The sequence below is a fragment of the Centropristis striata genome, chromosome 2 (genome assembly GCF_030273125.1).
Source record: "Centropristis striata isolate RG_2023a ecotype Rhode Island chromosome 2, C.striata_1.0, whole genome shotgun sequence".
Lineage (NCBI taxonomy): Eukaryota > Metazoa > Chordata > Actinopteri > Perciformes > Serranidae > Centropristis > Centropristis striata.
Window position 1 is genome coordinate 41,894,793 of NC_081518.1, and position 21,285 is coordinate 41,916,077.

A 21,285-nucleotide genomic window follows, 5' to 3' on the forward strand; every position below is an offset into this window, starting at 1 on the left:
TCTCAAACTTAAGACATATACATGTCAGTTTAGTCAAGGAACATATCTTACAAAAAATACATTTTTGAGTCGAGAGTGACTTTAACGGTCATTCTGGGATCTGTTTATTGCACTATTTTCTACTGAAACTTTCACAAAAAGGAGAGACAGGGTAAAAACCTGCCATGCTTCCCCAAAATGAAAAAAATTAACTATCCTATATATGCTGCATTAGAATATGCTTTAAACATATTCTTTGTAGAAAAAAAAGCTCAGGATACCACAGTTTCTCAGTGTGCACATCACACCGTAACAGGTTCTTGATTTTCTGTTAAAAGTTTGCATGTTCTCTTCCTGTTCACACATTGGTGCACAGAATTCACAAAGCAGAAGATCTTTTAGCACACCAGGGTACGACATTAAAGACATAACCTTTAAAATAGCACTGAAACTGTGAGTTGTTCAAATGTTTTGCATTTAATACTAGCGTCACTTCCTCGAGTTAGCTCTAACTAGCATGTCTGTTTTTTTGCTACACTGTTAAAAAAAAAAGGGGAAAAAAATCAAATTTGACAAATTTGATGTATTACTTGTAGTATTTCTGAATAAATCCCCCTAACACACACACAAGAAAACACAAAAAAACATTTTTTAGTGTGTGATGGGTTGAGGCTTAGCTTTTGGAGCTGCGTGTTTCACTACTTGTCCTAGTTGCTTGGTTTCCAGTCTTTCCCAAAGACATCAAAAACCACAGGAAGATGAAGAAACCTGCGTCAGAGGAGTGAAAAGCAAAGTGTTAGAGAGAATACAGGAGGAGAGGATCATGCAAAGCATGCAAATGCCCCTGATAAGCACTCTAACCGAGTCATGTCACTGTTTGTCAATATACAAATAGTCCAATATTCACCACACATGAAATATTATTATATATTATGCCCCATTTATTCTTGACAGACTTCCTGACCTTGGATTCTGTTGGAAATAGGAAAAAACATTTTCAACCTGGTTGAAAAGACAGATATGCTGCTGTTGTGAAGCTTTCCATGCGCTTGTACAAATTTGTGTTTCCATTACACATTAACAATGGGACATTCCCACAATATTACAGTTCCTGCTCTTACCCAAGTTAGACTAGACTCAATATAAAGACTTGTTTTTATCAGCCATCTGTAGTTTTATCAAGCCAACAGGATCTGCTTTGCATATACAGTTGAAACCAGAAGTTTACATACACTATATAAAAAGATACTTTTTTTCTCACTGTCTGACATGAAGTCAGACAATCACTTTTCCTGTTTTAGGTCCGTTAGGATTACCAAAATTATTTCTATTTGCTCTATGATGGCTGGACATTCCCATGGTGTTCATACTTGGGTATAATTATTTGAACAGATGAATGTGGAACCTTCAGGCATCTGGAAATATCACCCAAGGATGAACCAGACTTGTTCAAGTCCACAATTCTCTTCCTGATATTTTGGTTGATTTCTTTTGACTTTCCCATGATGTTACACAAAGAAGCAGTGTGTTTCAGGTGTGCCTTAAAATACGTCCACAGGTGTGTCTCCAATTAACTCAAATGTTGTCAATAAACCTATCAGAAGCTTCCAAAGACATGACAGCATCATCTGGGCTTTCCCAAATTGTTTCAAGGCATAATAATGTTAGTGTATGTAAACTTCTGACTTTGAAGAAAGTCATAAAAAATTGTCTAAAAAAATCCTTCTCTCACTATTCTGGCATTTAGCAAATAGAAATAATTTTGGTAATCCTAACGGACCTAAAACAGGAAAAGTGATTGTCTGATTTCATGTCAGACAGTGAGAAAAAAAAGCATATGTGTCTTTTTATATAGTGTATGTAAACTTCTGGTTTCAACTGTACAACAACAAACAACAACAAAACAAACAACAAATATGCGCCCAATAAGCCTTTCTGTCATGTTTATGGGAACCTGGTCTCACAGAAATACGTGAAATAGCCACAGATTCACTCAAATTTCTGTGAAACTGACACGGATTTCGCTACAATGCAAGTTAATATTTTTTCCTATTGGTTTATTCCAAGTCACATGACTTTCAAGGTCCCGGCGGTCTGAACAAAAAACATGGCGGACAGTTCTCTCATTTTTAGTGAAAAAAACTATATTTTGACTTAGTTTCTGCATAAAAATGGATTTTGATCACATTTCTAGCGAGAAATATATGTTTTATTTTCTAAATATTCACTCAGTGAATGTACATAATCACTTTGTATGTTGGAATAGCCACGGGATATGACTGGCATTAACTTGCATTGTAGCGAAATCCGTGTCAGTTTCACGGAAATTTGAGTGAATCCGTGGCTATTCCACGGATTCCTGTGAGATCATGTTGGTTTATGGGAACACCAACACAAGATAGAGTTGAACATGTGGAAGCTAATTGTGCAGACCTTGCAGTGAGTTCAGGATGCAGAAGAGGTAGAGGCCAGCAGTGTTCAGGTGGCCGAAGGAGAAGAAGACCAGGCCCCAGGTGATGCCCAGCAGAGCTGTGACCCCCATCAGGGTGCAGAAGTCTCGCTTGGCTCTGGCACGGTCATTCGGCCCGAACTGATCAGCAAAATATAGTGTAAAATGACACATTAGCAGGTCATACACTATCACAGCTGTTCTCAACCTTGGGGTCGGGACCCCAATTGGGGTCGCGAGATGATTTCTGGGGGTCGCCAAATCATTTTGGAAGTCAGCTCTGTCTCCACTGTGTTAAAGTGTTCATGTGTTAATGTGTTTTAGTCTTTATGGTCACTTAATGTCTTTTTTTTGGTCATTTTGTGTCTTTTTTGCTCAATTTGTTTCTTTTTTGGTCATGTTGTTTCCTTTTTGGTCAATTTGTGTCTTTTTTGGTCATTTTGTGTTTTTTTTTTGTCATTTTGTATTTCTTTTTTTGTCATTTTGTGTTCTTTTTTGTCATTTTGTGTCTTTCTTTAGTCATTTTGTGTCTTGTTTTTGTCATTTTGTGTCTTTTTTTGGTCATTTTGTGTCTTTTTTGCTCAATTTGTTTCTTTTTTTGGTCATTTTGTGTCTTTTTTTGGTCATTTTGTGTCCTTTTTGTTCAATTTGTGTCTTTTTTTGGTCATTTTGTGTCTTTTTTTGGTCATTTTGTGTCCTTTTTTGGTCATTTTGTGTCTGTTTTGGTCATTTGTTGACTGTTTTTGGTCATTTTGTTTCTTTTTTGGGTGATCTGAACTGTGCATGTGAGATTCTGTTCAGTGAGCGGGGGTCGCGGACAACATGCATGTTAAATTGGGGGTCGCGACTCAAAAAGGTTGAGAACTACTGCACTATCAGAATCAACTGGAAAAATAAACATCAAAACTGCTATTGAGGATAATACAGGAGTCTACAGGAGTCATGCCTGCTGTGGTAATAAAAGATAATACTGTGGGTGATGCTTTTTTCTTTTACATACTGTTATATAGATATAATTTATGTCAACATGCACATGCAGCTTCCACAAAGGTAAAAAAAATATATAAAAAAATAGACAAAAAGGTCACAAATATATAGTTTGATTTTGAAACAAGACTCTTGGAATTCCTGGAAAAGTTGGCCATTTTAGCTTTTCTACTAAAGAGGATATCTTTTTTAAAATATGGCAACCTTTTCTTGATTTAATGTCTAAAAACGGAATTAGTGTTACTCTGTTGCTTTGCCATTTATGTTATACCCTTGTTTTGTTTGTCTAATGTCAAAAACTCTGTCAAAAAAAACAAAACATGTATTGTTCTGTGTAGCTCCACCAATCATCTCTAATTTGTATATATTTTTCTGTTATGAAAACAATAAAAAATAAATACACAAAAATACATATTCTGTGCGCTAGTATTTACAGCAGCAGGACAGCATCTGTGGGATTGACACAAAATACAAAGACAATACTTGGTAGTAGGAAGAGTTCATTGTTGGTTGTGGTTTCATCACAAAAGATATAAATAATATCACCAGACCTCTCCATTTAAAGATCAGTTTTTAAGACAAAGATTAAAAGATGCAGATAGATTCGAACCTCTTGGCTTTGGCGGAATCCCACGATGCGTCTGATTGTCACTGCTAACATGGCCACGTTAAAGAGGAACACCAGCCCAAACACTCCCACTGTAGTCACCATCTTCACTGTGGTATCTCCTATATAGCATCTATAAAGAGAGACAGAGACAGAGAATATTGATGAGGATTGAATCTCAGAAATCAAGTCAAGTCAAGTCAAATTTATTTATATAGCGCATTTACAGACGGCTGAGCCGCACCAAAGTGCTTCACATAAAAGTGCAAAAAGTGCAATAAAATACAGAATTGACAAAGGTAAAAAGAGACTAAAACAAAACAAAGCAAAACAAAACAAAACAAAACAAGACAATACAAACAAAACAACAAAAAAACTTTAATTGTAGGCAAGAGAAAAGAGGTGGGTTTTTAAGTGAGACTTAAAAACATTTAGGGACTGCGCTGCACGGATGTGGAGGGGGAGGCAGTTCCAGAGTCTGGGGGCTGCTACTGAGAAGGCCCTGTCGCCCCTTGTTTTTAGTCTGGACCTGGGCACCTCCAACAGCAGCTGGTCAGCTGACCGTAGAGCTCTGGAGGGGGTGTGGTGGTGCAGGAGGTCAGACAGGTATGTAGGGGCCAGACCATGGAGGGATTTGTAGACAGTTAGAAGTAGTTTATAGTTGATGCGGTGACGGATGGGGAGCCAGTGGAGTGATGCGAGGACCGGGGTGATGTGATCATGTTTTTTAGTGCAGGTGAGGAGTCTGGCGGCTGAGTTTTGTCTGATCTGATATGAATTCTGTAATATAATTCAGGGGACTAAAGATTAAGCTAAACAGTTAAAATATCTATACCTGCCTTGGAGCTCTCTTTGTCAAATAACCAAAAGAATGTGATTTGTTTTGTGACACTGTTAGCGAAAAGAACAATTCTGCTGAACTGGAAACAAAAAAATCCTCCAGTTTATCAAACTTTAATGAATGATATAATGAAACATTTGCAGTTAGAAAAAATAAAATTCACCCTGAGAGGTAAGATAGATACCTTTTACACAATATGGCAGCTATTTTTGTATTATTATACTAAATATAACCCAGTGAAAAATTAACAAATGTAAATTTTGGAAAACCTGACGTCCTCCCAGTTGTATTATTAATATTTAAATCTATTTTATTTGTAAACCTTATTTTTGTTTTGATATTTGATTTGACTCCACCTAGGTTTTTTTTTTTGTTTGTTTGTTTTGTTTTGTTTCTGTTTTTTGTGGGGGTTTTTTTTGTTGATTTTATTTTTCTACTATCATTCTGCTCTTTCGTGTTGATTTTAAGCATAAATGAACATGTACATTCTTTATTTTTGTATGTGAACGAAAGAAAAAAACCCAATAAAGAGAAGTTTGAAAAAAAAAAAATCTCTACAGCTAAAAGAGATTTGGTGTCTCAACTTGAGCCACTCAGATGCTTGGTGACATGGGTTTTCTGTCCATTATTGATTTTTTTTATTTGATTTATTTGGCACAGTTTTCAAAGAAAGAAAATAACATAATAACAACAACAATAATACAATTTATATATTCCATATACATATTGAAATAAAATAAAGACATGCCAGGAAAACCCCAAAAACCCTCATGGGGGTTGAATAGTGGGATTCCCTAATATAACATAAAAATAAAAAAAGAACATAGCAATGAAACAAGAATTATAATAGGTTATTGAAATAGAAATAGGTTTTTTAAAGATTTTTTAAATGATAAACGAGAAAGGTTGAGTAAGTAAAGAGGAAGTGAGTTCCATATCCCGGATCCTCTATATCAGCTATTCTCAACCTTGGGGTCGGGACCCCAGTTGGGGTCGCGAGATGATTTCTGGGGGTCGCCAAATCATTTTGGAAGTCAGCTCTGTCTCCACTGTGTTAAAGTGTTCATGTGGTTTAGTCTTTTTGGTCATTTTGTGTCTTTTTTGGTCATTTTGTGTCTTTTTTTTTGTCATTTTGTGTTTTTTTTTTTTGTCATTTTGTGTCTTTTTTTTGTCATTTTGTGTCTGTTTTGGTAATTTTTTGTCATTTTGTGTTTGTTTTGGTCATTTTGTGTCTTTTTTGTCATTTTGTGTCTTTTTTGGGGGGATTTTGTTTCCTTTTTTGGGTAATTTTGTGTCATTTTTTGTCATTTTGTGTCTGTTTTGGTCATTTTTGTGTCTTTTTGGTCATTTTGTGTTTTTTTTGTCATTTTGTGTCTGATTTGGGAACTTTGTGCCTTTTTTGGTCATTTTTTGTCTTTTTCGTAATTTTTTGTCTTTTTGGTCATTTTGTGAATTTTTGGGTCATTTTGTGTCTTTTTTGGTCATTTTGTTTCTTTTTTTGGTCATTTTGTGTCTTTTTGGTTATTTTTGTCTTTTTTTGGTCAATTTGTGTCTTTTTTTGTCATTTTGTGTCTTTTTTTGTCATTTTGTGTCTTTTTTGGTCATTTTGTTTCTTTTTTGGGTGATCTGAACTGTGCGTGTGAGATTCTGTTCAGTGAGTGGGGGTTGCTGACAACATGCATGTTAAATTGGGGGTCGCGACTCAAAAAGGTTGAGAACTACTGATCTATATGTAATGCTTAACTATGATGAGGTGGTTAGTGATTTGGGAGGCCGAAGTTGTAAAAAAAAATTAAATTAAATTAAATGTAATATATCAGAACATCTCGGCTATTCCTCCCTATTAGTTATCATTATAACTGCAAATGGGTTATGTGTACCATTTCCAAATATATTTAAATACACGTTATGTAAATACACATGCAAAACAAATGATAAATGTAAATTATGAGTACATATTGGCCATGCTTGCAAATGAGTTCCTACTTTTCCCCTTACATGTTGGTGCTGTTGGGCTTAGACGAGTCCAGAGGGAAATGTCCATAGAAGTCTTCGTTGATGATGACCACCAGGGACACAACGACCGCAGGGAAACCTGAAACACAACCAATAGCTTAAGAACAATGGTGGAAAGTAACTAAGTACATTTACTCAAGTACTAAAGTACAATCTTGTGGTATTTTTTCCCCAACTTTACACTGTTACCCCACATTCAGAGGCAAAGACTGTACTTTTTACCTTGCTACATTTATTTGATCACTTTAGTTACTTCGCAGATTAACCCTTTATCAGGCAAAGAACTATATTTGGTAACTTCAGGTAATATTTCGAGAATAAAGTTGCAAATTTACTAGATTAAAATGGCAAATCTACAAGAAAAAAAGTTGCAGATTTAAGAGATTTAAAGTGGCAAATCTGTGTGAAAAAAGTCGCAGATTTATGAGAAAAAAGTTGGAAAAAAGCAACTTTTTTCTCCCAGATTCACCACTTTAACCCTTAATAGGGCACTTATTGAAATACTTGCAAATTCCAAATTTCAACCCTAGAGAATATTGGAGGATATTACATACAGCCAGAATGTGTAAAAAAAAACATACCAAAATAATATTTTGAGAAAAAAGTTTACGAGATTAAAGTGGCAAATCTACGAGAAAAAAATGTGTAGATTTATGAGATTTAAAGTGGTGAATCTGGGAGAAAAAAAGTTGCTTTTTTCCACTTTTTTCTCGTAAATCTGCGACTCTTTTGGTGCAGATTTGCCACTTTAAATCTCTTAAATCTGCTACTTATATAAATAATTGTCTTAATAGTAATCAACTGGGGAAGTTTCATGGTGATATCTATTAGTTATCATTCTTACCCTATTCATTTGTAATATAGATTATTCTAAGAGTCTGCATAATGAGTACTTTTGCTTTTGGTACTTTTTTTTTTTTTTTTTAAACATATATTTATTGGTTTTTGTGTTAATATAACAACATCCAACAACCAGAACTTCAAAAACATATGGCAGCAAGGAAATAATAATCAAAATATCAATAATACTGAAAAGGACCAAAACAAATGAATAATCAAATAAATGTAGATAACAAAAAATAAATAACAAAAACATGTAAATAAAATGAAAAAATAAATAAATAAATAATTAAACTGTGACGAGTATTCTTACATTCTTACAGGTCACATTCCCAACAACAAATTACATATTTTTCATTATCTTATTTTCCCACCGCCTCCTCCATATCTCCATTCCTCAACAGTTCCAGAAATATTTTCCAAATATTAAGAAATTCAGAAGCCCTCTTTCTAACAATATAGGTCAGTTTTTCAAGAGCCAAACTCGATGTTAAGTTATTTAACCAGTATTTAAAAGAGGGACAACCAACATTCTTCCAACACAACGCCTTTTGGTACTTTAAGTAAACTCTGATGCTCATATTTTTGCAATAGTAAAAAGATCAGAGCACTTCTTCCATAATCAAAAGCTTATTAACTGATGCTGCCAATGTGTTTATCCCTGGCCTCATCAGCTATACTTTCTATATCTGCTCCAAGGAACGATACAGAAAGTCGTTCCTTCCTTCTGCAATAAGACTATACAATTCATCTACCTCTGCCAGAACCAACATTACTGAATGTTATTAATATTATTACTATTATTATTATTATATATACTGTTGCTGCCATTACTGTTATTACTATATGCTGTAATATACTACTATTATTATTATTATACCGGCCTTACCGCCCTTATTTATTATTATTATTATTATTATTATTATATATTACATATCATATTATTTTACTTAAAATTACTTTCTTTATATTTTTCATTTTATTTTTATATTGTTTATTATCTATTATTACATATTATATTATATATTTTATATTATATACTGTACTATTATTATTATTATTATTATTATATACCGCCTAGTCACTAGCATTGTTGCCATCATATCTCCAGTTTAATTATTACCATCATCTTGCCAACCTACCAACTGATCTTCTTTTTTTAACTTCTTAAGTGTCCTTGTTCTATTCTGTGTTTTTTTCTATTGTTGTTTTTATTTATGCTACCTCAGTATTTTATTCTATTGTATTTTATTGTACTTGAATACCGGACTGCTGTGACAACCGAATTTATATCTATACTCACCCCATCCCACCAAGCTCAGTTTGAGCAAGTATTTCCTGATATAGATGTTGAAGACTCTGACTAAGAGAAGGTAGAGGTGGAACCCCTCTATGGCCATCCAGGTGAAAGTGGCCAGCAGGGAGTAGTGAAGAGCAAGGGCCATGTAAAGACAAAGCCCATCTGAGGACATTGCTGCCACCGCCTGGTTGGGGAGGAAGTGCACGTTGAGGAGGATCAGAGCAATGGCGAGGTTGATGTGGACCTTCATGGAGATATCTGCTCTCGCTTTTCTGGAGGAGAATTGGTCTGTGGTCAGTGTTAAATTATGCACAGATTTCATGATCATATCATGGGGGCAAAGATGAATAACAGGAAGAAAATAAGGAAGGAAGGAAGGAAGGAAGGAAGGAAGGAAGGAAGGAAGGATGGCATTACTGTAAAAACTTTTCATTTTAAAGTAATGGAGAGAAAAAGTAACAAATATGGCAAGACATGGACAAAGACGTTAACCATTAATAGGGCACTCATTGAAATACTTGCAAATTCCAAATTTCAACCCTAGAGAATATTGGAGGATATTACATACTGCCAGAATGTGTAATGTGTAAAAAAATGGAAAGGGGGGTAATTTTTTGAGAAAAAAGTTTACGAGGTTAAAGTGGCAAATCTACGAGAAAAAAATGTGCAGATTTATGAAATTTAAAGTGGTGAATCTGGGAGAAAAAAGTTGCTTTTTTCCCCACTTTTTTCTCGTAAATCTGCGACTTTTTTCACACAGATTTGCCACTTTAAATCTCTTAACCCTATAAAGCCTGAACCATGAAATAATTGCAAGAATATTATATATATATATATATATATATATATATATATATATATATATATATATATATATATATATATATATCAATTTGCATATATGAATTCTAATTTTTTATCATATTTGATACATCAGGTCTTTTGTGCAATTTGTTGCTCACAATTTGTTTTCCTTAAACTAACAAAAACATATAAAACCTGATATTTTTAACCAATTAGAACTTTGACTTTCCTTTTAACATTTCCCTAAAACATACACAATAATTTTTTTTCCAGATAACACAACATGATACATCTGTTGATATGAAGTTTTCATGCAGCAATGACGGATCCACCAGTGAAACTAGCTAATTATTTTAGCTATATCTGGTACTTTTGTGCAATTTGTTGCCCAGTTTGTTTATCTTCAACACATTTGCAATGCTCACTTTTTCATCTAAAATTACACACCAAAAAAAAACCCCAACTAAATATGTATTTCTTTGAATTGTTTGAGAGATATCTAAATTTTACTCTAAATATACCTAATTATATCAGTTAAACCTTTACTTAGTTCACCTGAATGAGAAAAATACTTTATGTTGCTATATTTAATGCATAATATTTGAAATGCAAAAAAATGACAATTGACAAATATTCAAATAAGTTATCGTTAATACCTGCTGTATTGAATATGATACACACATTTTCAACACGGTTTTACTATAGATTAAGTTATAAAATTTGAATTAATATACATTACATCAGTCCATTAAATATTCCTATTGAAGTATCTTTAACAATTTGAAAGTTTTTCTTATCTTAATTTTTTTCAAAATTGACAAAAATATTCTTGAAAATACCATGTGGGTCATTGATTGTATACATCAGGTTTTTCAGGAAAAAAAATGTCAGACTCATGATGTAGAGGTCTCAAAAACGTGTGTTTCAAATATGATACATTTGGCTTTATAGGGTTAAATCTGCGACTTTTTTTCTTGTAGATTTGCCACTTTAATCTAGTAAATATGCTGTCATAGTCAAGTTCTCCTGGTACAAGTCATTGAAGAATAACTCTGTTTGTACGGCTGTTTCTTGCAGATTTTTTTTCTAAATTTTTCATTTTTACATTGGAGGTCCAGGTCAATAAAGTTAATATTATTATATTATTATCATACTGATTGGTCAGATGTCATGGTGTCACTGTCTCACTGATGATATCCGCTGAAGTTACCAAATATAGTTCTTCGCCAGATAAAGGGTTAAGAAAGCACCGAAGGAATAGATTGGAAGTGAGGAGAGGTAAAGGACAGTCACCACCTGAGGAGAATATTTTACCTATTTTTGATGAAGAGCACAACAGTGAGGACGAGGGTAACAAGAGAAAGACTACAGCCAATCACAGAGATGTATGTCAGAACCTCCTGGTCTTTATCTGAGGGAGAAGAAGGCAACTGTGGAGAAAAAAACAAAGATTACAATTTACAGGGGATTTTTTTCTATATAGGCTACTTCATAAACTGTATTTGATGGAGTGGATTCAAATTTATTTTATAATTTAGTAGCCTAGCTCTATTCTCATCAGCTTTAGTATGGAATATTTTGTGAATTTATGTTGTCTGTTCTCAAAACTCATCACGTCTGCTCTGAAAAAAGAACAAAATATTTTTTGTGTTTATGTCCACATCATATAAAATACAAAAGGAACCCAGAATGTGTCCATTGTAGAATAGTTTAATTGTGCAATAAAAGCTTGTGTATATATAAAAAAGATCATTCTCACTATACTGCACTTTCAAAATAAAAAAAAGTAATTGTGCACAAAAAAATGTCATTGTCGTGCAAAAATAATGTTTCAATCAGTGTATTTGTATCTTCCAAATATACTTAAATGAGATTTTTAAATGAGCTAAAATAAAGGTTTTGAATGCTTAAATATAATCTTTGCCGTTTTTTAATTGACCCCTCTGATTAAACAGTGGCCCCTGCTTGGCCAGGCCATTTGAAAGCAGTTTCAAATAAGCTTTTAATTAATATTGAGTCTCAGTAAACATCTGACCACTTTTTTGTGATTGTCTCTACAGTTCTACTTTGTATGATGGAGACGGACACGCCTACCATGAGCACGCCAAAGTATGTGAGGTGGTCACAGGAGCAGGTGACTTCATTCTGATCAGGTTTCCAGTCTGTTTGGCAGCCATAGGTGCTAAATGCTGAAAAGTCAAATAACCAGAACAACAAAATTTTATACAAATGATGCTAAGACATTTGAACAACATCAGCTCACTTTGCGGGTCATGTGTGAAACCACAATGAACCAAACAAACTTATCTTCCTAACAAACAAAAAACAGCCTTTGTCACTGGTATTCATGACGGATGTGATGCCAGTGGCGGACTCCATGGTTGAAAAAGTGCGCTAAAGTGCCTCTAGAGTGGTGAAAACAAGAGGAAGTGCCTTATTGGCTGCCCTTTACACATACGCAAAAAATGATTGGGTGCCCTCTAGGGTTCCCCTTCATATGATAATTTGTGATGATGTGCCCTCTAGTGCAAGAAATTTCAATAACGTGCCTAAATGAGTGCCGTTCTAGTGCCCTTTTTCCTGATTGGTGCCTCCATGGTTGAAAAAGCGCGCGAAAGTGCCCTCTAGTGGTGAAAATGAGAGAAAGTGCCTTATTGGCTTATTGAAAAAACATATTGTTTGCCCTCTAGGGCAGTAGTTCTCAACCTTTTTGAGTCGCGACCCCCAATTTAACATGCATGTTATCCGCGACCCCCGCTCACTGAACACAATCTCACACGCACAGTTCAGATCACCCAAAAAAGACAAAATGACCAAAAAAAGACACAAAATGACCAAAAAAGGACACAAAATGACCAAAAAAAGACACAAAATGACCAAAAAAGGACACAAAATGACAAAAAAAAGACACAAATTGACCAAATACAAGATACAAAATGACTTAAGAAAGACACAAAATGACTAAAAAAAGACACAAATTGACCAAATACAAGATACAAAATGACTTAAGAAAGACACAAAATGACTAAAAACAACACAAAATGACCAAAAAAAGACATTATGTGACCAAAAAGACAAGCCCCCGGACCCCCCTACATGGTTTGGTTTGATACTTTTAATTGTCAGTACCATATCATTAATTACTTTGATCTGGATCTCCTTTTAACTTAATGCTAATATTTCATCATACATGATGCATCAGAGCTTTCTGCGTGGGGACCCCATGTTGTGCAGAATGTGCGCTTTTTATTTTTTCGCCCCGCCCTTCTAACAGTCTTTATATTATCAATCCACTGTGTGATGCAGTTACTTACCCCTTGTTGAAAAGTCAAAGAAATTACAGCTGGGTTCTTCAGTTCCCTGTGACACAAAAATATACTTCCTTTAAAACTATTTTTTTAGTTTGCATGTATTTATGGTTTGATTTGACTTTGATTGTGAAAGAGGTACAAATCTACTGGGTTATAGTTACATGTCCATTAAGATTCACTGTGATGTTGACATGCTCCTTAAGTCCTGAAATGTTCTTGCCCCGCACACTCAGGCCAACCAGTCTGCTCTCATATAACACACCCGAGGCTCCCCAGACGGTCTACAGCACAACACACAATCAACCATTTGTTAACATAATACAAGACAATTATTGTGTAAAATGTGATCACCATTATGAAGGACATGTACACTGTTAAAAGGAAAACAGCCATCCTGTCAGACCCGAACACTGATTTATATTATCAATCTGTTTCCTTCATTAAAAACTGTGAAAAGCAACAGAGCAGAAATAAAACTGAGTTGTCAGTTGCCATTGCATGCTTTGCTGCACCATTTGAGGATATTGTATTTTGTCAGAAATTTACATTTCTTCCTCTTTTTTTTTTTTTTTTAAGGATTTCTGCTGCTAGTGCGATTGTTGTATAATATGGTGACACGAAGAGAACTTAACTTTCTGATAGTGACGCACTTTCTGATAGTGACGCACTTAAGAAACCACAGAGTTTTGTGTCAAATCTCTAAAATATGTTTCCTGTGACATTAAACAGCAGCTCTAGGTTTCCTGTTTGTATCGCATATTATTTAAATTTGGCCAGATAACCGAGGGGTAAAAAGCTTTACATCAAAGCTGAAGAGTTGTTTTGAGTAGCTCTACTTGCATTGTACTATTTAACAAAATGTAAGTGATTAAATACAATAATGCTGGTCATATTATCACAGTTTTCAAACGGATGAACCTGTGTCTTTACTTGACTGTTGACTAGTTTTACTTCCTGTTGTTAAAACGAGTAGCTGGTGGTTAGTTTAGTCTGGCCATTTACGTAGAAAAATGATTGCATGCCAGCTATGAAAGCAGATTTGCAACATTTAACAGTGTTCCTTTAGTTTCCTCTTTTTAATGACTCAAACCTTATTCACTTCTAAATGAGGCACACCCACTCCGCTTCCTAAATCATGTCAGTAGAGAGAAGCTAATGCTTTATTCCTAAAGTGGCTGTTGGGTGGAATTCTTCTTTTACCACAAAAACAGAAGCACTGCATGAATGTAATGTCAAAATATAATGGGGAAACTGCAACTATTTTTTTTTCCTCATCAAAAATGTTTCACACAGGAAAGGGCCACTCTAGTTTTCAAACTGCCCCTGCTTGCAATGGAAATAACATGGCACTAGTGAAATCCTACTGACAAATTTAGACAAGGACATGTCAATGGCTGGCCAGAATGCAGGAAATAATTCTAAATACATGATTTTGGGGTAAAGGATTACACATGGAGTTAAGAATCTGATTGCTCGAATTGTTTTGTCCTGTGTACTCAGCTGTACTCTACAAATCAATAGGATGGAATGGGATAAAACACTAAAAAACCAAGATTACAGTGTCAATACAATGCAAAAATTAATGTGTAGTTGTTTGGACTGTTGCTTTTATGATTTTCTACAAAATGTTATGTGAAAAAGTGTAGTCTCTAACCCCATTTATCTCAGGCCAGGTAAGCATGCAGAACACAATCGTGTTGTTTGGTCCAACATCCAGCTCTCTCGGCAGTTGAACACTCACTTTGCAGTTGGTGACAGCCTTGTCTGACACTGCCTACAACAGAGGCACACATACAAAGTCAGAGAAACATTCTATGTAAATAAATGTAACCGAATAACACAGCTCTCACAGCTAAATTTGTATATTAATACAAAGATGGAAAGAATTCAAATTCGCAGACAATGCTGACTCAACACATTATTCATATGATTCTGTACTGTTCAGCAGTGCATTGAGCTCAATGCTAATGTTGGCTTGCAAACTTGCTAACATTAATAATAATAATAATAATAATAATAATACTTTTTATTTACAGAGCGCTTTACAAAGTACTCAAAGACGCTTTACAGTAAAACAAAGTGAAAATGCAATTACAAATAAAAACAAACAATTAAATTTAACAACATTGATCATACATTAAAAGCACTTTTGAACAGGTGACAAGTTTTGACAAGTTTTTTGAAGGTGAGTGGATGTGAGCAGTCTCTTATGTTTTTGGGAGAGAGTTCCAGAGGGAGGGGGTGGCTAATGAGAAGGCTCGGTGCTTGGTCCTCCCAACAATGTCAACTCTAAAATGCTGATTTAAAGCTGGTATAATGTTTAAAATGATTACCATCATAACTCTGCATGCTAATATTTGTTAATTTGCACTTATGGTGGGTGTGAAGCTACAGGAGAAGGCAGGGGATCACCAAAATGCAATGCATAAATGGTAACATAAATATGTGTGTACCAAATTGAATGGCAACCCATCCAACACTTCTTGAGACATCAACCTCGTGGTAGTCAGGGATCACCAAAGTCATTACACTGCAAAAAAAGCCAACTTGTACTTTTTGGCCTAAAACAGTGATTTAAGTTGGTAAAACTTGGAAATATAAATTATTGACATTTAGGACGATAATGTAAATTAGCACAGTCAGTTGTCTGCTCAAAAACAAGTTTGTGAGTTGTTGTTACTTATATCTTTAAGTTGGGGTTCACAACAAGGGACAATAATTCTGCTAACTCTTATTTCTTTGTTGTGAAATGCGGGAAAGCGGTGAAATTCGGTCATTAACGAAAGCTAGCGGCTAACTGATGCTAGCGGCTAACTGATGCTAGCGGCGCTGCTTGTTACAGCTACAAGAGTAGCCATTAGCGTATCAAAACTAACTCAAAATTGTGGTCGCAACATTAGCTGACATTTCATAGCGGCGTTACAATCGTGCCAATTCAGCACATTGCAGAAGTTAGCAGAAGTAAGGATTAAAAGTTATTACAATGTAAAATTATAAGTTAGTACAACTTCAAAATCTGAATTCAGAGTTGAGCAAACTCAAAAACAAAACATTTAGTTTAACTGTCCAACTTAAAATTGTATCGAAGTTTGTTGCCTTGAAATTTTGAGTTCACCCAACTTTTCTTTTTTTGCAGTGTAGGCTACATCATAAGGGAAACATGAATGTCTGTACCTAATGTAATGGCAATCCATTCCATAGTCATTAAGATATTTCAGTCAGTCTGGACATTGATAACATTACCATCCCACGCGGCCCACCACTAGCAGCCTTACCTCGTTCTCATTTGCATAAAATTGAAGGCCTCTGAAGCGGCCTTTGGGTTTGTGCAGGACAGCCATCAAACGGTTGACAGACAGGAATGTAGTATTATTCACCTCTGTTTCCTCTAGAACACTTGCTAGGGTCTCCAGTGAGCTGTGAAAAAAGGACATTGTAAACTCACAATTATTTTCATCAAACTGCATGTTTCATTCTGAAGCAGGCGTTAGCCTTAGCCATGTCTCAATGAAGCTTCATGAATCAATAGCTGTATTTGTTGATCCAACTTGATCTGGTATGGGCAACTTAAATGCTGCAGGGGGCCACAATTTATCATCGGCACTACCACAGGGCCACATATAGGAGCGTGCACTTAACCAGATATGATGAAACTGCAATTTTAAATATGTTTACAGTGCAGTAACTTAATAGCGTGGCTAACGCCAATAATCACAAATGAGATGAGTAGTTGCCAGGCCGCCTGCAGGTTTGAAATGAAATCGAGTGCGCAAGGCAGTATGGGTATACCCAGGCTAGTAACTTAACATATTTCATGCTCAAATGCATCTATACCAGTATAAATAGGAATAAAAAGGTTTGAAGCAAATAAAAAATAACCACTTACTTTTACATTTTTACACTGCACTTTTAAGATTTCATGCTCAAATAAATGTAGTTGTACTGAGGGCCACTTCAAGTGAGGGTGCGGGCCGTATGCGGCCCCCGGGCCTCCAGTTGCCCATCCCTGAACTAGATGGTTTAACACTACAACTGCCAGGATGGTCTAATAGCAATAAGGCAAGTAACCCTGTTAAAATAAAACCTACGAGCCTTTCAGCAATGACTTTTCCTAAAGGTGTGTGTTGGATGTTTTTGAAGCCTAGGAGGTATTAAAATAAACCACACAAGAATTCTGAGCAATTATACCTCTAACCCTGTTGGATTTATCATTATACAATTATTTTTGCAGTATCTGAAAAGACAAAGATTTTGAATGGTATACACACTGCAAAAAAGCCAACTTGTATTTTTTGGCCTAAAACAGTGATTTAAGTTGGTAAAACTTGGAAATATAAATTATTGATATTTAGGGCAATAATGTAAGTTAGCACAACAAAGGAAGCCAGTTGTCTGCTCAAAAACAAGTTTGTGAGTTGTTGTTACTTATATCTTTAAGTTGGGGTTCACAACAAGGGACAAGTTTGTGAGTTGTTGTTACTTATACGTTACGCATACGTTACGCTAGCGGCTAACTGATGCTAGCGGCGCTGCTTGTTACAGCTACAAGAGTAGCCATTAGCGTATCAATGCTACCTCAAAATTTTAGTCGCAACATTAGCTGACATTTCATAGCGGCGTTACAAACATGCTAATTCAGCACATTGCAGAAGTCAGCAGAAGTAAGGATTAAAAGTTATTATAACTTATAATGTAAAATTATAAGTTAGTACAACTTACAGTTGAGTTGACAAAAATCTGAATTCAGAGTTGAGCAAACTCAAAAACAAAACTTAAAATATTTAGTTTAATTGTCCAACTTAAAGCAGTTAGCTTCTGGGCCAAAAAAATATGTCTCTCACATGTAGCCATCCACAGATATTCAGTATGTCTTACCTTTGTGTGTTTGACTTGGAGCGGACATCAAAGTAGACTACCCATTTGTTGTATTTCAGCACAGTTATATAATAATATAAAATGTAAAAAATTGCAATATGGCACAGGACATAGAAAAAGTTGCAGATCCTGCTCTATGCTCTGTGATATTCTGTCTATGCACCATTATTGCAAGTAACTTTATCAAACAAATGCCTTATTCATTTGCTCATGAAGATGAAAAATTTGATTATAACTGAAGGTCTGTCAGACCCCAGCAGCACTTGTAGTGGGTGGTAGAATCCTAGTGGTTCTCTTTTTTTTTTAAAGAAATGCAGATTCAGTGTGCTATCAACCCTTAAATCGAGTGGACTCAAAAAATAAAGAAAATAGTTTGTGAAGCATCATTTGACCATCACTACCGTAACCTTAAATCTGATTTCAGCATTACCTTTTGCAAATTCTTTATATTGTGCAGATTTTTACACCAAAGTGAAATATTCATTCAGCATAAAACCCTCAGATGCAATCATAAAAATGTCAACAGAGAGTAAATGTTTTCTTTGATATAGAATTCTATATTTTGTATAGAATAAAAATGCTTACTCCAAGTCGCTGCGATTTCCATTTTTCAAAATGTTGTTAAAATTTCGCAAACAATCTTGGGTGTCTGAAACCCCTGTAAAGTAAAGAAATGATTTATTGATATTTGAGATAAACACAAATGGTATATTCAAAAGCATATGTGTGTGTGTGTGTGTGTGTGTGTGTGTGTGTGTGTATATATATATATATGTTAGCATCTTACCTCTTCTCCCGTTTTTTTTACGACTGCAAATCTTGCCTCTACCTGGATTATCACCAGAATCTGAATCACCTTTGCAACCATTGCCTCTACCTGGATTATCACCATTATGACCCTTGCCTACACCTGGATTATCACCACGACCTGAATCACCTTTGCAACCATTGCCTCTACCTGGATTATCACCACGACCTGAATCACCTTTGCAACCATTGCCTCTACCTGGATTATCACCATGACTTGAATCACCTCTGCAACCATTGCCTACACCTGGATTATCACCACAATCTGAATCACCATTATGACCCTTGCCTCCACCTGGATTACCACCACGACAGGTGATGTTCTGAAAAACCAAAGACAGGAGCAGCCAATAGAGGAGCCACCACTCCATCCTGTGAAGTAAAGAGGATTAATTTAGAACAAAAACCTAAATGAACCTAACCATAAATGTGTGGCAAAGAAAAAAACCTTAAAACCTCTCTAATGTCTTTTATATAGGCTTAACACACAGACACAGAGGGAAATAAAAAATAATCTAGCATGACTGGAATGACAGCAGCCAGTATGTTGACAGTCATTTCCATACATTTAGTTTAATAACTAATAGATATTCTTTAGGTATAATATTTACATTAATACAGCTAAATGATGTGGTTCTGACCTACAGGAAATCATAACAAAGCCTACCTTTTCATGTTGAGTCTGTGGGAAAATGCTTGTATCTAAAGACAATCCAGAGAACAACTGATGTGACAACAGCACAAAAGCAAGTGAGGAAACCTGACGCAACCATGGAACGTCAAGGGAAGTTGCAAATTGCAGATGTAAATGACGTACCGAAATACAAAGAGGAAGCAGCAACAGAATAAAAGCTAAAATAATTCAATTGTATCTCTTGCATCTGTCGTCACTGAATATGGGCTCACATTAAATTAATGAAAAATATTATACTCATCATTGACACTACCCATGCATTCTGTCAACACATTAAGCACTAATTCATGGTGTTATTAACCCTTGATAGGGCACTCACTGAAATACTTGCAAATTCCAAATTTCAACCCTAGAGAATATTGGAGGATATTGCATAGTGCCAGAATGTGAAAAAACAAACATAGGAAAATATTTTTTTGAGAAAGAATTTTACGAGATTAAAGTGGCAAATCTACGAGAAAAAAATGTGCAGATTTATGAGATTTTAAATGGTGAATCTGTGAGAAAAAAGTTGCTTTTTCCCCACTTTTTTCTCGTAAATCTAGTACTTTTTTCGCGCAGATTTGCCACTTTAAATCTCTTAAATCTGCGACTTTTTTTCTTGTAGATTTGCCACTTTAATCTAGTAAATTTGCAACTTTTTTCTCTAAATATTACCTGAAGTTACCAAATATAGTTCTTTGCCTGATAAAGGGTAAAAAGTGTCAAACCTGCTACACGGACCCGGGGAGGGGGGTAATATTTTGAGAAAAAAGTTACAAATTTATGAGAAAAAAATCTCAAATTAACGGTAAAAAAAAGTTACAAATTTGTAAGAAAAAAAAATCTTAAATTAATAGTAAAAAAGTTGCAAAATGGCAAATCTACGAGAAGAAATATTCAAGAAAAAAATGCACAGATTTATGAGATTTAAAGTGGTGAATCTGCGAGAAAAAAGTTGTTTTTTCACTTTTTTCTCATAAATCTGTGACTTTTTTTCGCGCAGATTTGCCACTTTAATCCTCTTAAATCTGCAACTTTTTTTTCTTGTAGATTTGCCACTTTAATCTAGTAACGTAGCCTGATTTTTGCTGATTAGCTGGAAGAAATCCATGTGGTTCTACGACCTCACAGAGAGACATGGGGACAACATTTTGATATCCACTGAAGTTACCAAATATAGTTTTTCGCCCGATAAAGGGTTAAGCAGTTTATCCTGAACATAGCAGTTCACTGGTTAATATGCTGTACATCAAATGGATTATGATTGCATTTCACTCCTCCTGCCAACAGAGGGGAGTAGCACATTGGAAAATCAAGTGAAACAAGGTGCTGAGAGTTGTATGCAAGCAGAAAAAACCTCCAGTTTGTATATGATGGATTTTTTTCCTCAGTATTATACTACGACAAAAAAAAGAAATAAACTAAAGCCTGGAGGATTCAGTAACCGAAAAAATGTATTATTTCTATGTAAATGTAAATATTTTAATTGTGTGTCTCCTGGTATTTTGTACAATGCCCTTCTGAATCCCTTACTTTCTTTCCCATGGCTGGACAAAAAGTTTATTATCTCATTTTATTTTTTCACACCATTAGGATGGAAACAAAATTAGTTAACTATGTATGAAATCCCAAAATATTCAATATTAAAAAAAAGTTGTAATGAAATCAATAATCAAGTAAATATATAGTGTATAATATATAGATGAGCCAACCGTTTTTTAATCAATTATTAAAACTCAATTAATTATTATGTTATTTTCATAATAACTTATTTAATATATCCTTTTTTAATA

At 34.9% G+C, this 21,285-nt stretch overlaps 1 protein-coding gene across 1 annotated transcript; it reads right to left on the reverse strand.

Moving 5' to 3' along the window:
• Window positions 1–586: 586 nt before the first annotated feature.
• Window positions 587–19,321, reverse strand: LOC131986559 (adhesion G-protein coupled receptor G5-like). Its single transcript, XM_059351578.1, has 13 exons — window positions 19,079–19,321; window positions 18,595–18,667; window positions 16,410–16,551; window positions 14,789–14,908; window positions 13,296–13,415; window positions 13,138–13,183; window positions 11,912–12,012; window positions 11,138–11,253; window positions 9,023–9,291; window positions 6,862–6,958; window positions 4,026–4,155; window positions 2,413–2,569; window positions 587–747 (listed from the first exon to the last, which is right to left on the reverse strand). The coding sequence occupies exons 1-13, from the start codon at window positions 19,185–19,187 to the stop codon at window positions 653–655; spliced, it is 1,575 nt and encodes a 524-aa protein (XP_059207561.1). The 5' UTR covers window positions 19,188–19,321; the 3' UTR covers window positions 587–652.
• Between the last annotated feature and the right edge of the window lie 1,964 nt (window positions 19,322–21,285).

Bases quoted from the DNA above. Each gene is read 5' to 3' on its own strand.
- LOC131986559 (XM_059351578.1), bottom strand. From the start codon at position 19,187: ATGGAGTGGTGGCTCCTCTATTGGCTGCTCCTGTCTTTGGTTTTTCAG. The intron at 12,013-13,137 runs GTAAGTAACTGC...TTGACTTTTCAG, and splicing joins CTTTGACTTTTCAACAAGGG to CATTTAGCACCTATGGCTGC. The intron at 748-2,412 runs GTCTGCACAATT...CCTCTGACGCAG, and splicing joins CATCCTGAACTCACTGCAAG to GTTTCTTCATCTTCCTGTGG.